A 17438-nucleotide genomic window follows, 5' to 3' on the forward strand; every position below is an offset into this window, starting at 1 on the left:
ATGTTGTCAAGTTTTGGTCCACAAAAGGAATACAATGAATATATAACCATTTGTATTAGCAGTCTCAGATTTTTAAGTTGATAAACATGGAATGGGTTCCAATTACACTAGAGAATTCAGTTTAATATTTCATAAACTGAATTATTTTCAGTTTATTTCATAAATAAATATTCCATAAACTGAATTATTTTTAACCAACTGATAATTTTAAAAAGGAACAGTTGCTGGTTGGTAGAGAATGTCTTAGCCAAACTGATGCTTTGAATGAAATAATGTGTTAATTGGCACGTGAGAAAATATTTCAATATCTTGTATGCATTACATGCAAGCAAGATAGTTTTAGGCACATGATCATTTCCTCATAGTCTCATTTGACATGTTATTTTTCAAGTGGAATATGATCATCCTTAGAAAGAATTAGTTCCCCATTTTGACCATGAAGAGACAGCAATATCATGTGAGAATTATTGCTCACCAGGACGTGTAATGGGCAATAGACCTATTAAAAGAACGCATGGCCAGTAATGCACTTATGCCAGACATAATTGTTTTAAAAACCTTTTTTTAGAACCTAGGATAGCCACGGGGTGGCGGTGGGAGGGGAGGGGGTGCGGAAATAGTTTTTCTCTTTTTTTGCCTTTTGAAACTGTTTTGAAATTAATCCTATAGGTACAAATAGCCTGACTTTTAAGAATTACCTGAAGTTGACTCTGATTCCTAAATTAAGGTCCTAACATGCAGCTAGTTTAAAATGCTGCTGAAATTTCCTTCCTAAAATCTTTTCCATGGACTTTTTCCTGGGATCCACTTTCACTGGAAGTGAGAATCTACAATGAAGTCCTCTTTGCTCAGCAGCATTTCTCTATCAGTCTTCATCCTTTCATTTTCCAGTAAGCCTTTCATTTTCTCTGGAGTCTCTCACAATCATTGTGGGCATGTGGGTCTGTGGGTATGTTATCCCAGCCACTTCATGTCTCAAACAGTTCCTTCAACTATTTTGGTCACATACACTTCAAGGGAAGCATTTGCACCTGCCTTGAGATTTTAATCTACATTGAGAAGTTCTTGTAGCTAATTCCCAGTGTCAGATTCAGAAGGAGCCATGTGCTTAAATATTATCTAAATCCCAGTCCTCTAGGACCTCTAGACCTTCCCCAAGACCTCTAGCACTTGGGGAAGACGCGGTGTCCCAAGTGCTTTACCTGCTGCATAAAGGAAGCAAGGACTGTGTTTATGGAAAATTTAAATTTGCAAAGAGCATACTCCCTTTAAGAAAGCTCTTAATAGATTATTGCTAGCAGAACACAGATCATTTTGTTAACATTGATTGTCGATGATTCTTAAGCAAGTGCTTTGCATACTCTCCTCTATGCCCAGTCTAGCCACCATGGGGCATGCTAGAAAATGGGAGGTATTTCTCATCATTGACACCTCAGATCAAATGCCACCTCGAATGTGCAAGCTCTTTCCTGACCACTTACATGCATCTGCATCAACCCCAAGTCACTCACTCTCTTCATCATAAACTATCACTATCTAACAATATATTTCAGATATTGTTTCTGTTGCTGCTGCTGCTGCTAAGTCGCTTCAGTCGTGTCCAACTCTGTGCGACCCCATAGACGGCAGCCCACGAGGCTCCCCCAACCCTGGGATTCTCCAGACAAGAACACTGCAGTGGGTTGCCATTTCCTTCTCCAATGCATGAAAGTGAAAGTGAAGTCGCTGAGTCTTGTCCGACTCTTAGCGACCCCATGGACTGCAGTCTACCAGGCTCCTCTGTCCATGGGATTTTCCAGGCAAGAGTGCTGGAGTGGGGTGCCATTGCCTTCTCTGATTGTTTCTGTTACTAGCCTTAATTTGGGATTGACAATGGAAGATGATGACAATGACTAGTCATCAGACAAGAAGGGAAAAAAGCCAGATTAACTTTAATAGAATTTGTTTATAAAAACTATATATTTTATTATTTCTTACCCTGACAGTGCTGTCATGATGGACAAATACCCCATCTGAGCTAGTTATTTAACCTATATTAGAAAAGAAAAATGATGGATGGGAAGGACAGGTTGTGCTCATAAGTTCAAAGAGCTACTGTCCAAATTTAACAGTGATTAACAAATTTCATTACTTTCAAGGTGCTATGAATATCAAACATTAATGTAAATAAATAAATATTGTCATACACCTCAGAAATCTGATTCTTTTACATGAATTGGAAGAGTGAATCTTACATAGTTTGTAAAACAAATGAAATTATTCAGTTCAACATATAAACTTCTAACATCATAATTGATCTTCTAACTCTGTGGTTCTGTGTTATCATACGTACTCTACTTCAGTGTGAAATGAATCCATTAATTCAACAAAAATTTACACACTTCATAATAGATAGGCCTGATGTAACAATAGTGAACAAAGCAAAGACCCTGACCTCACTGAGCTTTCAGCTGAATGGTAAAGAAAGACATTAATCAGGTAAATGCCAATAATCATCTTTGAATGATGATATCTGAGAAAAGAAACATGCCAGATACTCTGAGAATATATGGCAGACAAAGTCAGTTGGGTCTGGGTTTGGGAGAAGTCTCCCAGAGGAAGCAATGTTTTGAGTTGAAATATGAAATAATTAGTTTTTAACTAGGTGAAGATTTAACTGTGAGGAGTGGAGGTAGAGTGTGTGTTCCAGAGAGTGGAAAAATCATGTTCAAAAGAGTGGGGTAAGTTTGTTTTTGCAGCTGTTAAGGATTCATGAAAACACATATTTGCACTACATTGACTTTTGCTGGCAAATAGCTAAATATACTTGGTTTGTGATTGTTTATAAAACTATATTTCTAAAAGTTTGTGTGAACAAAATACCATGAAACAAAGGAGTTAGGAAGAACAATGCTGAGTATCTGGATGAACCTTAAGAAACTGCTAACCAAATGCTCTTTTCGTGAACTATATTCCTTTTGCAAATCTCAGTGAGGGCTTTCAACACTTTCCCATTATCATATCTAAACTGTGCATTCTTTTAGGGACAAAGGGGGAAAGCTTAACCAAATTCATAATTTTTTAGCCACTTTCCAAGTATACTTTTATACTTGGTTCACTGTACAATTCTGACTTTTGATCACTTGCCAAATGAATAATGAAAAATAAATGGCTTGATTGTTATATTACCTTTAACAGTTATAAATCAAGATGGCCAGCCCCTCATAGAAGGAAAACTTAAAGAGAAGCAAGTCAGATGGAAGTTCATCAAAAGGTGGAAAACCCGTTATTTTACACTGGCTGGAAATCAACTTCTGTTTCAAAAAGGAAAATCTGTAAGTCCCTCTGCCATCTTTAAACTTGTGTTTTTAAAGCCTTGATCTTTGCCAACCTGATAGGCATTTTGTCTGGAGTAAAATGGCCAATAATTTTTCCTTCTCCATTTTACAGTTTTACGGTGTCTTTTTATTATACATACCTTTTTGACTGTTCTGTTCATTCCTACATAAGTTGGTTTACTGTCCTTCTCAGTTTATTATGGAAGGGTTTTTTTTGTTAACATAAGTTTTAGAAGATGAACCACAGAAGGCCTACCCAGGAATCTTGACTTGAACACCATGCATTCTGTTTCCTTGTGGATCACCTACATAAATATGTGGCTTTGACTCTGACTTCTTTTATGATTGAAGGCTATATTTGGACGTGGGGACCTAAGGAAGGGGAATAGTAGGCAGGGAAGAAGGAAAAAAGGTTGATTTATTTTAAGTACTTTTTATGTAGTCAACCAAACTCAGTTTTGTTTGGGGAAAATATTACTATCTTTCATTTAATATTCAGTTAATGGATAGAACAGAATTCTGAAAGAATTAATAAATATTCATTTAATATAATTTTCAATCTGAAGTAGGATACTCAGTAAATATCTGTATTCTGAATTTTCAGTGAGAAACTTGTGAAATAATATTATATTGCAATCAATAATGCAAAGCTATACCTTTCTTTCCAAATCACATTTATTTATCATTAAACTCGTCTCACTCAAGATCAAGGAGCATGAAATCTTGATGTACTTCTTGCCTATTTTGAGATATAATAATATTAACTTCTCAGTGCTTATCATGTGCCACAGAGGATTACCTCTCACAATCTTCAGAACAATTCTTTGAGATCAGCACCATTGTTATTGCCATTTAATAGATGGGGAAACTGAGGCACAAAGAGACTGATGGGCTTGTCTGAGGATAGAGCCAGTAAGGTGAGAAAGGGTAAAACTGGCGTTAGATTCAGGCAATGTGACACCAAAGCATGTTCTTAAATGAGTACACTGTCAAGCTTCCCATGTACATCTCAAATACAGGGTCAGTAGCAAATCAAAGTGTGTCTGGATTAATTGATGAGAGTGTTAAATTACTAAAAAATTACATTTCACTAAGAGCACATGCATTGCATCTTTAGGACGCTCATTACCAAATTTGTTTGAACTTCTCAACAGAAATCAAATATGGTGTATCTGTATTATGATGAATTCTGATCAGTGTTCTTTTAGTTAATAAAGCTTCACGTTAACTTTTTAAATGAAAAAGAACATTTTGATGGCACCTGTTTTGAACTCATGTTACTTTCTTCATCTGTGTGTTTTATAAAATATACAGATGGACTTTCCTGTGGCTAAAGATCTTTTTGAATGAGAAATGTAATGGTGTGTTCAATTTGGAAAGTTATTGGAGGTGTAAGGAAACTTTTTTTTAGCATAGGTTCACATTGAAGCATTTTTAAAGTGTTTAAAATGACCATTTGAACTTCCTATCTTTGTTAAAGAAATCAGAATAGAAGTTAAGATGTAGTGATTTTTCCGATCCCTTGGGACAGAGTAGAGTTAATGCATAAGAGTGTTTTTCCTGAACTCGAATACTGACCTTTATACTTCTTGATTCAGAGCTCTTTAATAAAATTTAGAGAATAAGCTATTTTATGATTGGCTAACTTATTTGACATCTTTATCAGGAGATAATGATTTGACATTCCAGAAGTCTGACAGACCATTTGGCTCAAATATTAGGAAATACTATAATATAGCATAGAGACCACACCAAAACCCCTCTCATCCTTAGGGACACTGTAACCTTGCTGTGGTCAGCAATCTAGCTGCAGCTTCAGCCGCATCATAGAGGGCCTTTCTTGTAAATGAGGAAAATGTGCATTTTAAAGTAAGAACTAAAAGCTTATAGTGTTATTTTTCACTTTTGCCTTCTAAGGTCTTCATCTCCACCAAACAGCTAGGTAATGGTTTCCTTTGATTTCTTGTCTGTTTCTATCTTAGTTGATTTACTGTCCACTGGTAACCTTTTTTTTTTTTTCTTGTTCACCTCCTACATGTATCAATTTTCTACTATAATCTAATTTAAAATACATAATTTTATTACTGTCAGATACTTACTATAAACCAAATTAAACTAACAAAGTATTGCTATTATCTTATAGAAATATCTTCACTTTTTATTCTGTATATCCCCTAAAAAATTTTGAAAAATCTGCCTAACACCTTGTAGCATTTTAATTTATGTAAATACTTTTATCATAAGTTTAAACAGTTGCACAATAGTATTCAATAGAAAAAATACTTTCTATTGAATTGTAAATATTGTCACTTTAAAATTTAAAAAAACACATCTCTCCTTTAAATGCAACCAATAGAATAAAAAATACCATTGCAATTTGACACCTAACACCATCCATTTAAAAAAATATACAAATTAGCTCTTTAATTGAGGCATTCAGGTTGTTTCTTTGAAATCATAGTTTTGTTCTACCATTCCCATAGCATTTTATCCTGATCACCCTATCGTTTTCGACTGCAGTAAAACTATGTATATATATTTAAATTTAGTGATTTTAATTTCTTGTGGCCATCAGTCTCAAAGTGTTAAGATCTTTTATTAACTTTCAAAAATATGTTACTTATGAAAAGCTATAAGTATAATATTAAATGTAATAAATAGTTATTAAACATTAAAAGTTAAATGCTTTTTAATGCTTGGTTGAAGGATACTTCCCTTACATCAGTATTTTTTTTAATTGAAGTATAGTTGATATACAATGTTGTGTTAATTTCTGCTGTACAGCAAAGTGATTCAGTTATACATTTATTATATATATGTATATATATATATATACCTTCTTTTTAAATATTCTTTTTCTACAATGTTTTATCATAGGATATTGAAGATAGTCCTCTGTGCTATACAGTAGGACCTTGTGATTTATCTGTTCTACATATAATAGCTTACATCTGTTAATCCCAACCTCCCACTCCATCCCTCCTCTAACCCCTCTGCTTTGGCAACCACAGATCTGTTCTCTATGTCTATAAGACTGCTTCTGTTTTGTAGATATTAGATTCCATATATAAGTGATATCATATGGTATATATCTTTATATTTCAGACTTACTTCCCTTAGTATGATAATCTCTAGTTGCATCCATTTTGCAGCAAATGGCATTATTTTGTTCTTTTTTATGGCTGAGTAGTATTCCATTGTATATATGTAACATATCTTCTTTACCCATTCATCTGTTGATGGGCATTTACATTGTTTCCTTGGCTATCTTGGCTACTGTGAATAGTGCTGCTATGAACAAAGGAGTGCATGTATGTTTTTGTTATAGTTTCTACCCCCAAGAGTGAGATTGCTGAGTCATATGATAATTCTGTTTTTTGTTTTCTGAGGCACATCCATACTGTTTTCCACAGTGGCTGCACCAAATTACATTCCCACCTACAGGGCAGGAGGTCTCCCTTTACTCCACACCCTCTCCAGCTTTTCTTTTAGACTTTTTTCTTCTAGACTTTTTAAGGATGGCCATTCTGACTGGTGTGAGATGGTACCTTATTGTAGCTTTGATTTGCTGTTTTTTAATAATTAGCAATGTCAAGCATCTTTTCATGTGCCTAGTGGCCATCTGTATGTCTTCTTTGGAGAAATGTCTATTTAGGTTTTTTGTCCATTTTTCACTTGGATTGTTTGTTTTGTTGTTGACTTGTATGAGCTATACGTACATTTTGGAAATTAAGCCCTTGTCAGTTGCATCATTTGCAAATATTTTCTCCCATCCTGTAACTTGTCTTCTCATTTTGTTCATGATTTGCTTTGCAAAAGCTTGTAAGTTTAATTAGGTCATATTTGTTTATTTTTGTTTTAATTTCTATTGCCTTGGGAGATTGACCTAAGAAAATATTGGTACAACTTATGTCAAAGAATGCTTTGCCTATGATCTCTTCTAGAAGTTTAGTGGTGTCATGTCTTATGTTCAAGTCTTTAATCCATTTTATTTTTATGCATAGTGATAGGGTGTGTTCTAACTTCATTGATTTACATGCAGCTGTCCAACTTTCCTAACACCACTTGCTGAAGAGACTATCTGTTTCCCATTGTATATTCTTGCCTCCTTTGTTGAAGATTAATTGACTGAAGTGTGTGGGTTTATTTCTGGGCTCTGTTCTTCTGACATCAGTATTTTGAATTGCTCTTTTTGTTTGATGCTCCTGAGATTTTTCCAAGGTGGACAATACACCATAGAAAGTTTGGGATAAGTGAAAAAGATGTTTTTCCATTGCAAAGTGAAAAAAGGGTGATTATGAATGGGCAGGTAGGGAAAGGAGGGTTGGCAAGATTCTCAACCACAGCTACATTCTCCAGCAGACAAAATGGACTCAGGGATGTTAAAGATTTGAAATTGCTTTAAAAAAGTATCTGATTTAAAAAAAAAAAAATTCATGCTAGCCCAGCCTGACAACTCTGGTGTTAGATTCTTAAGTACCTGCTTTAATGCAAAGAAAACGTAACATCATTAAATATTCCTTCCCTTAATGTTTGTGGACAAATCATGCTTTCAAAGATTGAGAAAGTTTCAAAAACAGCTTAATCTACTTAAACATTGGAGCCCTGTTTATTCAATTAACACCTCTTTCTCAGAGGTAACACAAAGAAAAATTCAATTTCAGGCCTCTAAAATTATCTCAAATTCTTAGTTAATAGTACCCCAAATTGTACACTTCATTTTGCTCTATTAATACAGTGTTAATATCAATAGAAAATGGCATTAAGTCAAAGAAATATGAATCAAACATTTTCTCCAGTCCCACCATATAATACTTTTCTATAAATTGGCTATTTTGTTCTAGCTTAAGATACTACAACAAAAAACCAGCTGCTCACTTCTTCAGTTGTTTTCATGACTATTCAAGGCCTTAGCACCCAAAATAACAAAGGTCTCAAGTCACATGAAGTGAACAGATTCTGATCCTCTTGGAAAATTCTCCAGGAGCCAGAGATCTTTCTATATTCTGGAAGCCAGCTCATGTTCTTTCCTTCCCATGCATTTCAGAAAGATGATCCTGACGACGCCCCAATAGAACTCAGCAAAGTACAGAGTGTGAAAGTTGTGGCCAAGAAACGCAGGGATCGCTCTCTCCCCCGGGCTTTCGAAATTTTCACAGACAATAAAACCTATGTTTTCAAGGCCAAGAATGAGAAGAATGCAGAAGAGTGGCTCCAGTGCATCAATGTGGCAGTTGCCCAAGCAAAAGAGAGGGAAAGTAGAGAAGTAACCACGTATCTCTAGGGATTTGCAAGCCAATCTCATACCAGTTGTATATAACGGGCATGGCACTATCATTGCCAATGTCAAGAAAAGGAAATAAATTCACCAAGTCATGCTGTCTTTTACTAAACACCAATGGAAAAGTTTTCTCCGGGAAGCAAGACTAAAAGTGGCAGGATCCTGGTACATTTCAGATCCATATGGCATTGGCATTAACTCCAGCTTTGTGAGGCATATAAGAAAAGGAGTTATGGATGATATGGAGCCAGAAAGGGGAGAGAAGGGATCTAGAAACTTCTGTACCTATGGCATTGTACATTATAAGAAAACAACTTTAAAAGATACCTGAACTGCCTGTCCTAAGGAAATATTAGGCAATTCTGATGATAAGTAGTCAATAGTATTAAAAGGAAAAAACCTACAAGGAAAAGTCAAATTGAAGAACACTGAAGAAACCATACAACTTACTTACAGACATATAATTACATTTATCCTATCCTAATGCAAAGGAGGCTACACTTGGTAAAATGGTTCTCAAATTAAGCCAATTATGTAATTAAATATCTGTCCTTGATAACTCCTTATCTGATTATTCCTTTTAGGTTCATATAATATGATCTAAAGTTTAGTTACTTGGCTATATCTCCTGCCAAGGCAGTAAGTGTAAGCTAGGATTAAACACAGAAGACCATTTTCCCCATCTTCAAAACTTATGCCATTTCTGTTAAAATTTGAGATTTTAAAGTTCTATACTTTCTTTCTTTTCATTCAATATTTTAATACCTCAAAATTATAAACATGTATTTGTTTTTGCCATTACCCATAATTTAAAGAATTAAATCATGGTAGGCAGAATTCTAGAATGCCTTTCATGACCCAAACCCGGGTAAAATCTCTTCCCCTGAGTGTGGTGGGACCTACAGCTTCTAACTAATAGAATATGGCAAACAGGACAGGATAGTCTCTCCCATGATTATGTTACATTACATGGCAAAGGAAGGAAATGTTTCAGATGTAATGAAGGTCCTTAATCAGCTGACTGAGTTAACTGAGAGGATGTGGTCTTGGGTAGGCCTGGCCTAATCAGATGAGCCCTTTGAAATGGTGAACAAGTCAGAGACTCTCTCTCTCCCGCTGATCTCGAATAAGCTGCCATGAGTTCTACAGCTTCATGGACATGAATTTTGCCACAAGCAGTGTAAGCAGCTTGGAAAAGGATCCTGAGCCTCAGATAAGAGCCCATTCTCCACCAACACCTTGATTGCAATTATGCGAAACCTTAAGCAGAAAACCCAGCTATACCATGCTTGGACTCCTGATCCATGGAAGCTTTTTGATAATAAATATGTGTTGTTTTAAGCTATTAAGTGTGTGTGGTAATTTGTCATATAGCAATAGATAACTAATACAAAAGCTAACTTGTAATACACATACAGGTTTTTTCCTTGAAATTTATTAAACACAGCCTAATATAGAAACGTGGAGAAAGGATGTTAAGTACTTAATACTCTGAATTCTACCCTGACTCTATTGCTAACTCACTAGGATAGGAAATACAAAGGGGCCAAGTTTAAGGAAGGGAACCATTCAATTTTAAGTTTAAATGTAAAATTTGAGACTATTGTGAGTCATGGAAGTTCTTACAAGTTGGGAATAAGAGTTTGGGAGGTCAAAATTTGGGCTCATCATGTAGAGATGGTCACTGAAGATGTGGAATTAGATGAAATTACTCATGGAGAGTTAGACAACAGAATTAATAAAAGCTTCCTTGGGACACCCAGCATTTAAGCAAAGGGAGGCTGATTAGTATTCAGAGATATTATAAACCAGAGGAAATAATGTCACAAGAGCCAAGGTTTTCAAGGGAAAGAAAGAGATCAGTCATATGAAATCCTGGAGAGTAATTGCTTAAGATGAAGAATGACTTTTGCAACTAAGAAATAACTTGTGTCACTGGCAAGAACAATTTCATTGGAGTGATGATGTGAAAGTCAAATTTCAGTGAATTGAAGAATCAACAAGAGGCTAAGAGTTTAAAACAACAACTGAACTCCCCTTTCAAAAACATGGGGCTAAGATGGAGAAAGTGGTTTTGTTGTTTTAAGGATGCATTAGACCTAAGGGAAAGAAGTTTAAAACACAGAAAGAAAGAGGAAAAATAACTTTGCTAGAAGTGAAGAAGGATGAAATCTCCTGTATTCCACAGCAATTTATGAGAACTGCTACCAAGCAGCAGGTACCATGGTGAGCCTAGAAATATGAAAATAAAAGATCCAGCTCCTCCTTTCAAGGAGTTTACAGTGTAGTGAAGGAAACAAACATGTACAACAAAAATTGAAATGCTGTGTGGCCAAGTGCCTTGAAGGAGGTATGCACGGGGTCCTGAGGAAACACAGGAGAAGATACCACTGTAAGTGACTTGGAATTCAGCTTGGCCTCCTATAACTGTTCCCCAGAATTGTTAGAAAATGAACTTGTCTTAAAGGACTAGCAGGAGTGTTGTGGGCAGACAAGAAGCAAATGACCAGTAGAGGGAACCATCTTGCAAAGGCCAAGGAGGAAGAGGGAACATGGTTCATTTGTAAAACAGCAAGTCCTCAGCTGGGATTGGAACATAAGGGACCTGTTGGGAGTGGTACAGAATACTCCTGTAGGCCTGCAGGGTCGTAGCATGTAGGGCTTGGGTCCATGCTAGATATTTTGAACTTTTTCCTTAAGATGGTGAAATGTACTGAAAGGTTTTAAGAAGATTTGTATTTAGAGAAAAAATCTTGATCACGGTATAGAGAATGGATTGTAGCAGGGAAATGATTTGGGAGGTTCTTGGAAGGTTGGTGGGGCTTCCCTGATTGCTCAGTTGGTAAAGAATCTGCATGCAATACAGGAGACCCCGGTTTGATTCCTGGGTTGGGAAGATCCCCTGGAGAACGGAACAACTACCCACTCCAGTATTCTGGCCTGGAGAATTCCATGGACTGTATAGTCCATGGGGTCTCAAAGAGTTGGACACAACTGAGCGACTTTCACTTCACTAGAAGGTGGTGAGGACTTAAACTGATATAGTAGCAGAGGGGTTGGAGGGGAATGAAAATGCAGGAAGAATATTGAATTTGTAAACTGGACAGGACACTAGTGGATTGGATGGAGCTGGAGTATAGAAATGGGAAGGAAAGAGTCTCTGATGACTCCAAGGTGCTTTGGAGAAGCCTGATGCTTGATGATAGCATTCATTGAGATAGAAAATTCCAAAGCAACAGTTTAAGAGGTGGGGCAGTTGGTAAATTTAACTTTAATGTATACATTCAGATGGTAAATTTAATTTTAACATTCTCACGTGGCACTAGTGGTAAAGAACCCACCTACCAATGCAGGAGACGTGGGTTTGATTCCTGGGCCAGGAAGATCCACTGGAGGAGGGCATGGCAACCCACTGCAGTATTCTTGCCTGGAGAATCCCATGGACAGAGGAGGCTGGCAGGCTACAGTCCATAGGGTCGCAAAGAGTCAGACACTACTGAAGTGACTTCATGCATATATTCAGAGTCTAGCCAAGTGATTCACCTTGGACTAGAGGGACATCTCCTTCTATGAAGTTGTGCAGGGAAAGGGTGAGAAAAAGCATAATTGTAAATAATTCTGTAAATAGTATTTTAAAATCTACTAGCTCATTTATATGAGTCACCTTCATAACCTACCTGGTTAGTAACCCTACTTAGTTTAATCAATTAAGAAAAATTGAAATAGACAAGTAGAAATAGAGTAGAATTATTTGTGAGACTTAATTAACTAGCAGTGTCTAGTTTGGAGCACAACTCTCAGAGCCTTTGAGCCAGTTTGATCAGAGACCAGAGTTTGATCCCTGAGTCAGGAAGATCCCCTGGAGGAGGGCATAGCAACCCACTCCAGTGTTCTTACCTGGAGAATTCCATGGACAGAGAAGCCTGGCGGGCTACAGTCCACTGGGTCACAAAAAGTCGGACACAACTGAAGCAACTGAGCACACACACACAAAGATATTTCTGATTTCAATTGATGATGCAATAATTCCAAATGCAGGCAAATTTTCCTGGGTTCAGAACCACACTGGGCATTCTAGAATTGTTGTCTTCTCACTGATGTTTGTGGCATACCCATCCCTGTTGCCAGCTGGCTTACCACCGACTGGCCTTTCCCAAGAAGGCTGCTTTTCCTAATCCCAGTCTATGAAGACAACACTTTCTAAACATATTTAAACCTTTATATATGTTGGTATGAATACAATTATAATCATAGTCAGAAATTCAAGTGGTTTTCATTTTTACTTCATTTTGACTTTTTTCATCCCAGATAGCTGTGGAAACATAAATGTTTATGTGTGAGGCTCTCATCTTGTTATTTCTTAAAAACTTGGAGTTTGGTAAAAATAAAGGTTCAATATTTTTCTAACACTAGGTTTTCTAGAAAATCCTTGGCTGGTGATGTTGAGGGACATTTCTAGGTCATCTTCCATTTGCTTACTTTGGGGCTTATTTATTATGATTATGCTCAAACATAAATATAGATTACTTAGTTGAAGAAACATTCCCTACTTTAGCAAACTGTTCTGAGATGAGGTAAGAGAATATGTGAGATGAATTCAAGGTGTGTTGCAAAGAAGTAAAAATCACAAATGCCCTACTCAGAATTTCTAGTTCCCCAAAGCTAAGTTTTTAGATGAAAAACCCCAGATGTTGTCTTGTTCCAGAATAGTGCCAGGGTGTAGACCTCATGGGGCTCTTCCTCCCCAGCGATGCTTCTGAAAGAAAAATGGGTTGGAAAATCAGGGAGATTCCTCCTGAGGCAACAGAGTCTGGAGAAAGTAGCACAGGATCTGCACACGGACACATGAGGATTCAAGTTCTAGTTCTTGCCCAGACTAAACTACCAACCTGAGAAAAATCACTCCTCTCTCATTTCTGGGTTGGGGGTAATTTATCTACGGAGTACAATTGCCATGAGGCTTAAATGTCATGTAAAAGCCTCCAGCAGAAAACCTTTGGGGCTTCCCAGTCTCTCAGTGGTAAAGAATCTGCCTACCAGTGCAGGAGACTTTGGTTTGATCCCTGGGTTGGGAAGATCCCCTGGAGAAGAAAATGGCAACCCACTCCAGTATTCTTGCCTGGAGAACCCCATGGACAGAAAAGCCTGGTGGGCTATAGACCATGAGGTCACAAAGTGTTGGACACGACTTAGTGACTAAACAAGAACAACAGAGAACCTTTATCTTAATAGGTGCTTGACAGTGCTCAGCTGGTAAAGAATCCAGCTGCAATGCAGGAAACCCCAGTTTGATTCCTGGGTCAGGAAGATCCACTGGAGAAAGGATAGGCTACCCACTCCAGTATTTTGGGGCTTCCCTGGTGACTCAGTTGGTAAAGAATCCACCTGCAATGCAGGAGACCTGGGTTCAATCCCTGGGTGGGAAGATTCCCTGGAGAAGGGAACAGCTACCCATTCCAGCATTCTAGCCAGGAGAATTCCATGGACTGTGTAGTCCATGAGGTTGCAAAGATTTGGACACGACTGAGTGACTTTCATTTTCATTTCACAAGGAAAAAAGAAAACCTACCAATGAAATTATAATGCAGTGCCTTAATAATAATCTAATGAGTAGTATTTTACTTCAAAAAGTCTTTTATTGATTCTGAGGGATTTAGCAATTTTTTTCTGACTTTAGGTACTTTGCATGGTGTGTGATATGTAATCCTATAGATTGGTATCTATTTCAGTAACAGAGTGAAACATGGCTTTATGACATGTTGATGTCTTCCTTTCTTAGATAAAACATTTGTTGGTTGCTTTGCTAGCAACCAAATACAAGGCTATAGGGCCTTGTGTAACCTGGTAATGGAAGGATGCACAGGAGAAGGTGGAAACCTGTCTCATATGGAACTGTGGTCATTCCTCCACGGATGGCTCTTTGGCTAAGTAATGTCACGATTCATTTCAGTCCCTTTCTGTGCTTTTCTATGTACCCAATAAATTTTTGTTTCAAAGTTTTAGATCGTGGTATGATTTGTTAAGACATACTAACCAGCAGTTTATACACTAAACATGTAGTGTTGACCATGTACATAATTCAATTGAGGTTACAACACAAAGAGCTGGGGTCAAGTTCAAGTGACACCTGATCAGAGTCATTCCCGATATATGATGATCGCAAACCACCACTGACTGTAAGACACATCCCAATTTCAGAACTGAGTAAAAATGGGAGGAAAAAACAGTGAATAAATGATCAAAAGTAAGTGTTAATTTAAAGGTTCAACAGTATTCAAAACTGTATGTAAAAGTTTATGAACAATACATCATAGAGCAAATGCAAGAATTTTAAAAATCTTGTGACATGCTTTAAAAGGCCCCACACCAATACAGTATACTAACGCATATATATGGAATTTAGAAAGATGGTAACAATAACCCTGTATACGAGATAGCAAAAGAGACACTGATGTATAGAACAGTCTTTTGAACTCTGTGGGAGAGGGAGAGGGTGGGATGATTTGGGAGAATGGCATTGAAATATGTATAATATCATATATGAAACGAGTCGCCAGTCCAGGTTTGATGCACGATACTGGATGCTTGGGGCTGGTGCACTGGGACGACCCAGAGGGATGGTATGGGGAGGGAGGAGGGAGGAGGGTTCAGGATGGGGAACACATGTATACCTGTGGCAGATTCATTTTGATATATGGCAAAACCAATACAATATTGTGAAGTTAAAAAACAAAAACTAATACAGTTATGTAAAGTTTAAAAATAAAATAAAATTAAAAAAAAAAAAAGAAAAAAAAAATTTTTTAAAGGCCCCAATAAATTAATTCTCAAAGGTATGAGATCAGCCACTCTTGTGCATGCTTACCCTCCCTATTAGTCATGGTTCTCCTTGTTCTATTCAGGTCCCCAAGGGATTGGGTTGGTTAAAGTGAATCTCTATTCAGTCTGCTGACTCAAAATGCTAATCTCTTCCAGGTACACCTTCACAGACACACCCAGAAAACATTTTGCCAGCTATCTGGGCATCTCTTACGCCAGTCAGGTTGACATATAAAATTAATCATTTGATGGAAATAAAGATCACTAATGTCCACACACAAGCCATGTTTCTGGTGCCCTGGTATCCCCTCCCTGTATGCTCCTTTATCCAAGTCCCCTTCCCTGGCAGGGATGCTACATAGGGTATGGACCAAGATGCCAGGAGTGAGCATAGGGGTACATGGTGTCTTTTACCCACTGTCACAGATTGGGAGCATGGGGGTAAACTTGGGATGATGTCTGAAGAGGAATCCAGACCAGGAAGGAGGAATATATCCAGAAGCACCCTAGCAATCAGTCATGCCAGAGACGAGAGTAGGGAGGCAAGGCCTGGAGCTGAGTTGGAAGCTGGGGACCCAGGGAGGAGCAGAGGGAGGCATAGAGCAGAATGGGGAGAATGGACAGTGGGCTGTGTGAACTGCAGAGCATCAGGACGAGCCCCAGGGCTGGGCTTTTCCAGGCACCTGTCTGGGTGAGGAGGGCTGTGTGCAGTGTGCTTTGTAAGACAGGTTTCCACCTGCCCCTGTCCATCCTCCTTTCACCAGGGGACACAAGGCCCTACAGCCTTGTACCTGGTGGAACAGGCCACCAACTCTGGCAGAGGCATCAGCTCCTGGGCACTGCCATGAGAACCCTGGCCTCACCAAGCAGTTTCCATATTGACATTCCTCTCATTCTATATCCTCAGCCTAGCACATATTGAACTTGTCTACTTCAAAGGAAAAACTTTCTGGGTGTATGGGGGAGGGGAGCCAGAAATCCTAGAACTTTCTTGTGCGTTATTCTGTAAGATGATAATCAGACACATTGTGTTTACATAATTCTTGGTGCCTTTTTCAACCTTTTTAAAGCTTTAGTCCAATAGAAGGAAGATACATATCCTTTGTCTTTCGATCAATAAAAATGATTAAAATTCACTTTAGTACTGAGAAGGAAAGGGCAACCCACTCCAGTGTTCTTGCCTGGAGAATTCCATGGACAGGGGAGTCTGCTGGGCTACAGTTCATGGGGTCACAAAGAGTCAGACACAACTAAGCAACTATAAAATATGCAAATAACGTAAAAATGGAAAATACTCAAACAAATGACAAACGTATTTGTTAATAGGAGTTACAGAATCCCATAAGACCTCACCAGAAACTTGGGAGGGGGCAGATAATAATAATAATTCTAATTTTTACTTTCCGAATTTTTTTAGAATCTTTCTTTGCCTTGTTTTGTTTTTTAACCACCAGTCCACTTACATCAGGATAATACACATTTGTCAGTATAGTACACATTTATACACATATACATCCACATATTCTTTTACACAGGAGTAGTGACAGCAAAACAATTCTCACATGTAGCTTGTAGAAATCAGTCTTGTTATGTCATTGTCCCTATTGCTCTAACTATCTAATTAGGCTGGGACTTCATGTAATCAGAAGAACTTAGTGTGTCTTGCACTGTTCTTAATGGAAATTCACTCATACACACTTGATAACCTCTGGGAATATTCTGTTCCTCCTTATTCAAAGCTATTGTAATATGGAGAAAATGTTCTAAACGTCTTTTCTGTTGAGAGAGAAAAGCAATGTCTGAGTAAGTCAATCTTTTTTTTTTTAATTTAACCAAAAGCACAGTCTGGAAACGTCTATCTTAAAAGGTTAACCATGAAATATAATACTTAGGGTATGTGTGTTTAAGTGCTATTTTGAAACCGTTTTAATCAGGACTCACTAAAACATTTCACAGAGGGATACCTTAAGCTTTTCCATGCAAACATCCCTTACCTATGTATTCATGTTCCTGACACCACT

At 37.6% G+C, this 17438-nt stretch overlaps 1 protein-coding gene across 1 annotated transcript in view; it reads left to right on the forward strand.

Moving 5' to 3' along the window:
* VEPH1 (ventricular zone expressed PH domain containing 1) overlaps positions 1-8748 on the forward strand; it is a 258723-nt gene extending 249975 nt beyond the window's left edge. Inside the window, exons 12-13 of the mRNA XM_055569246.1 lie at positions 3178-3314; positions 8365-8748. Coding sequence (XP_055425221.1) covers positions 3178-3314; positions 8365-8601 — 374 coding nt within the window. The 3' untranslated portion in view covers positions 8602-8748. The remainder of the gene's footprint in view (positions 1-3177; positions 3315-8364) is intronic.
* Positions 8749-17438: the final 8690 nt, after the last annotated feature.

Source organism: Bubalus kerabau, chromosome 2 (assembly GCF_029407905.1).
Source record: "Bubalus kerabau isolate K-KA32 ecotype Philippines breed swamp buffalo chromosome 2, PCC_UOA_SB_1v2, whole genome shotgun sequence".
In the NCBI taxonomy this organism is placed as follows: domain Eukaryota; kingdom Metazoa; phylum Chordata; class Mammalia; order Artiodactyla; family Bovidae; genus Bubalus; species Bubalus kerabau.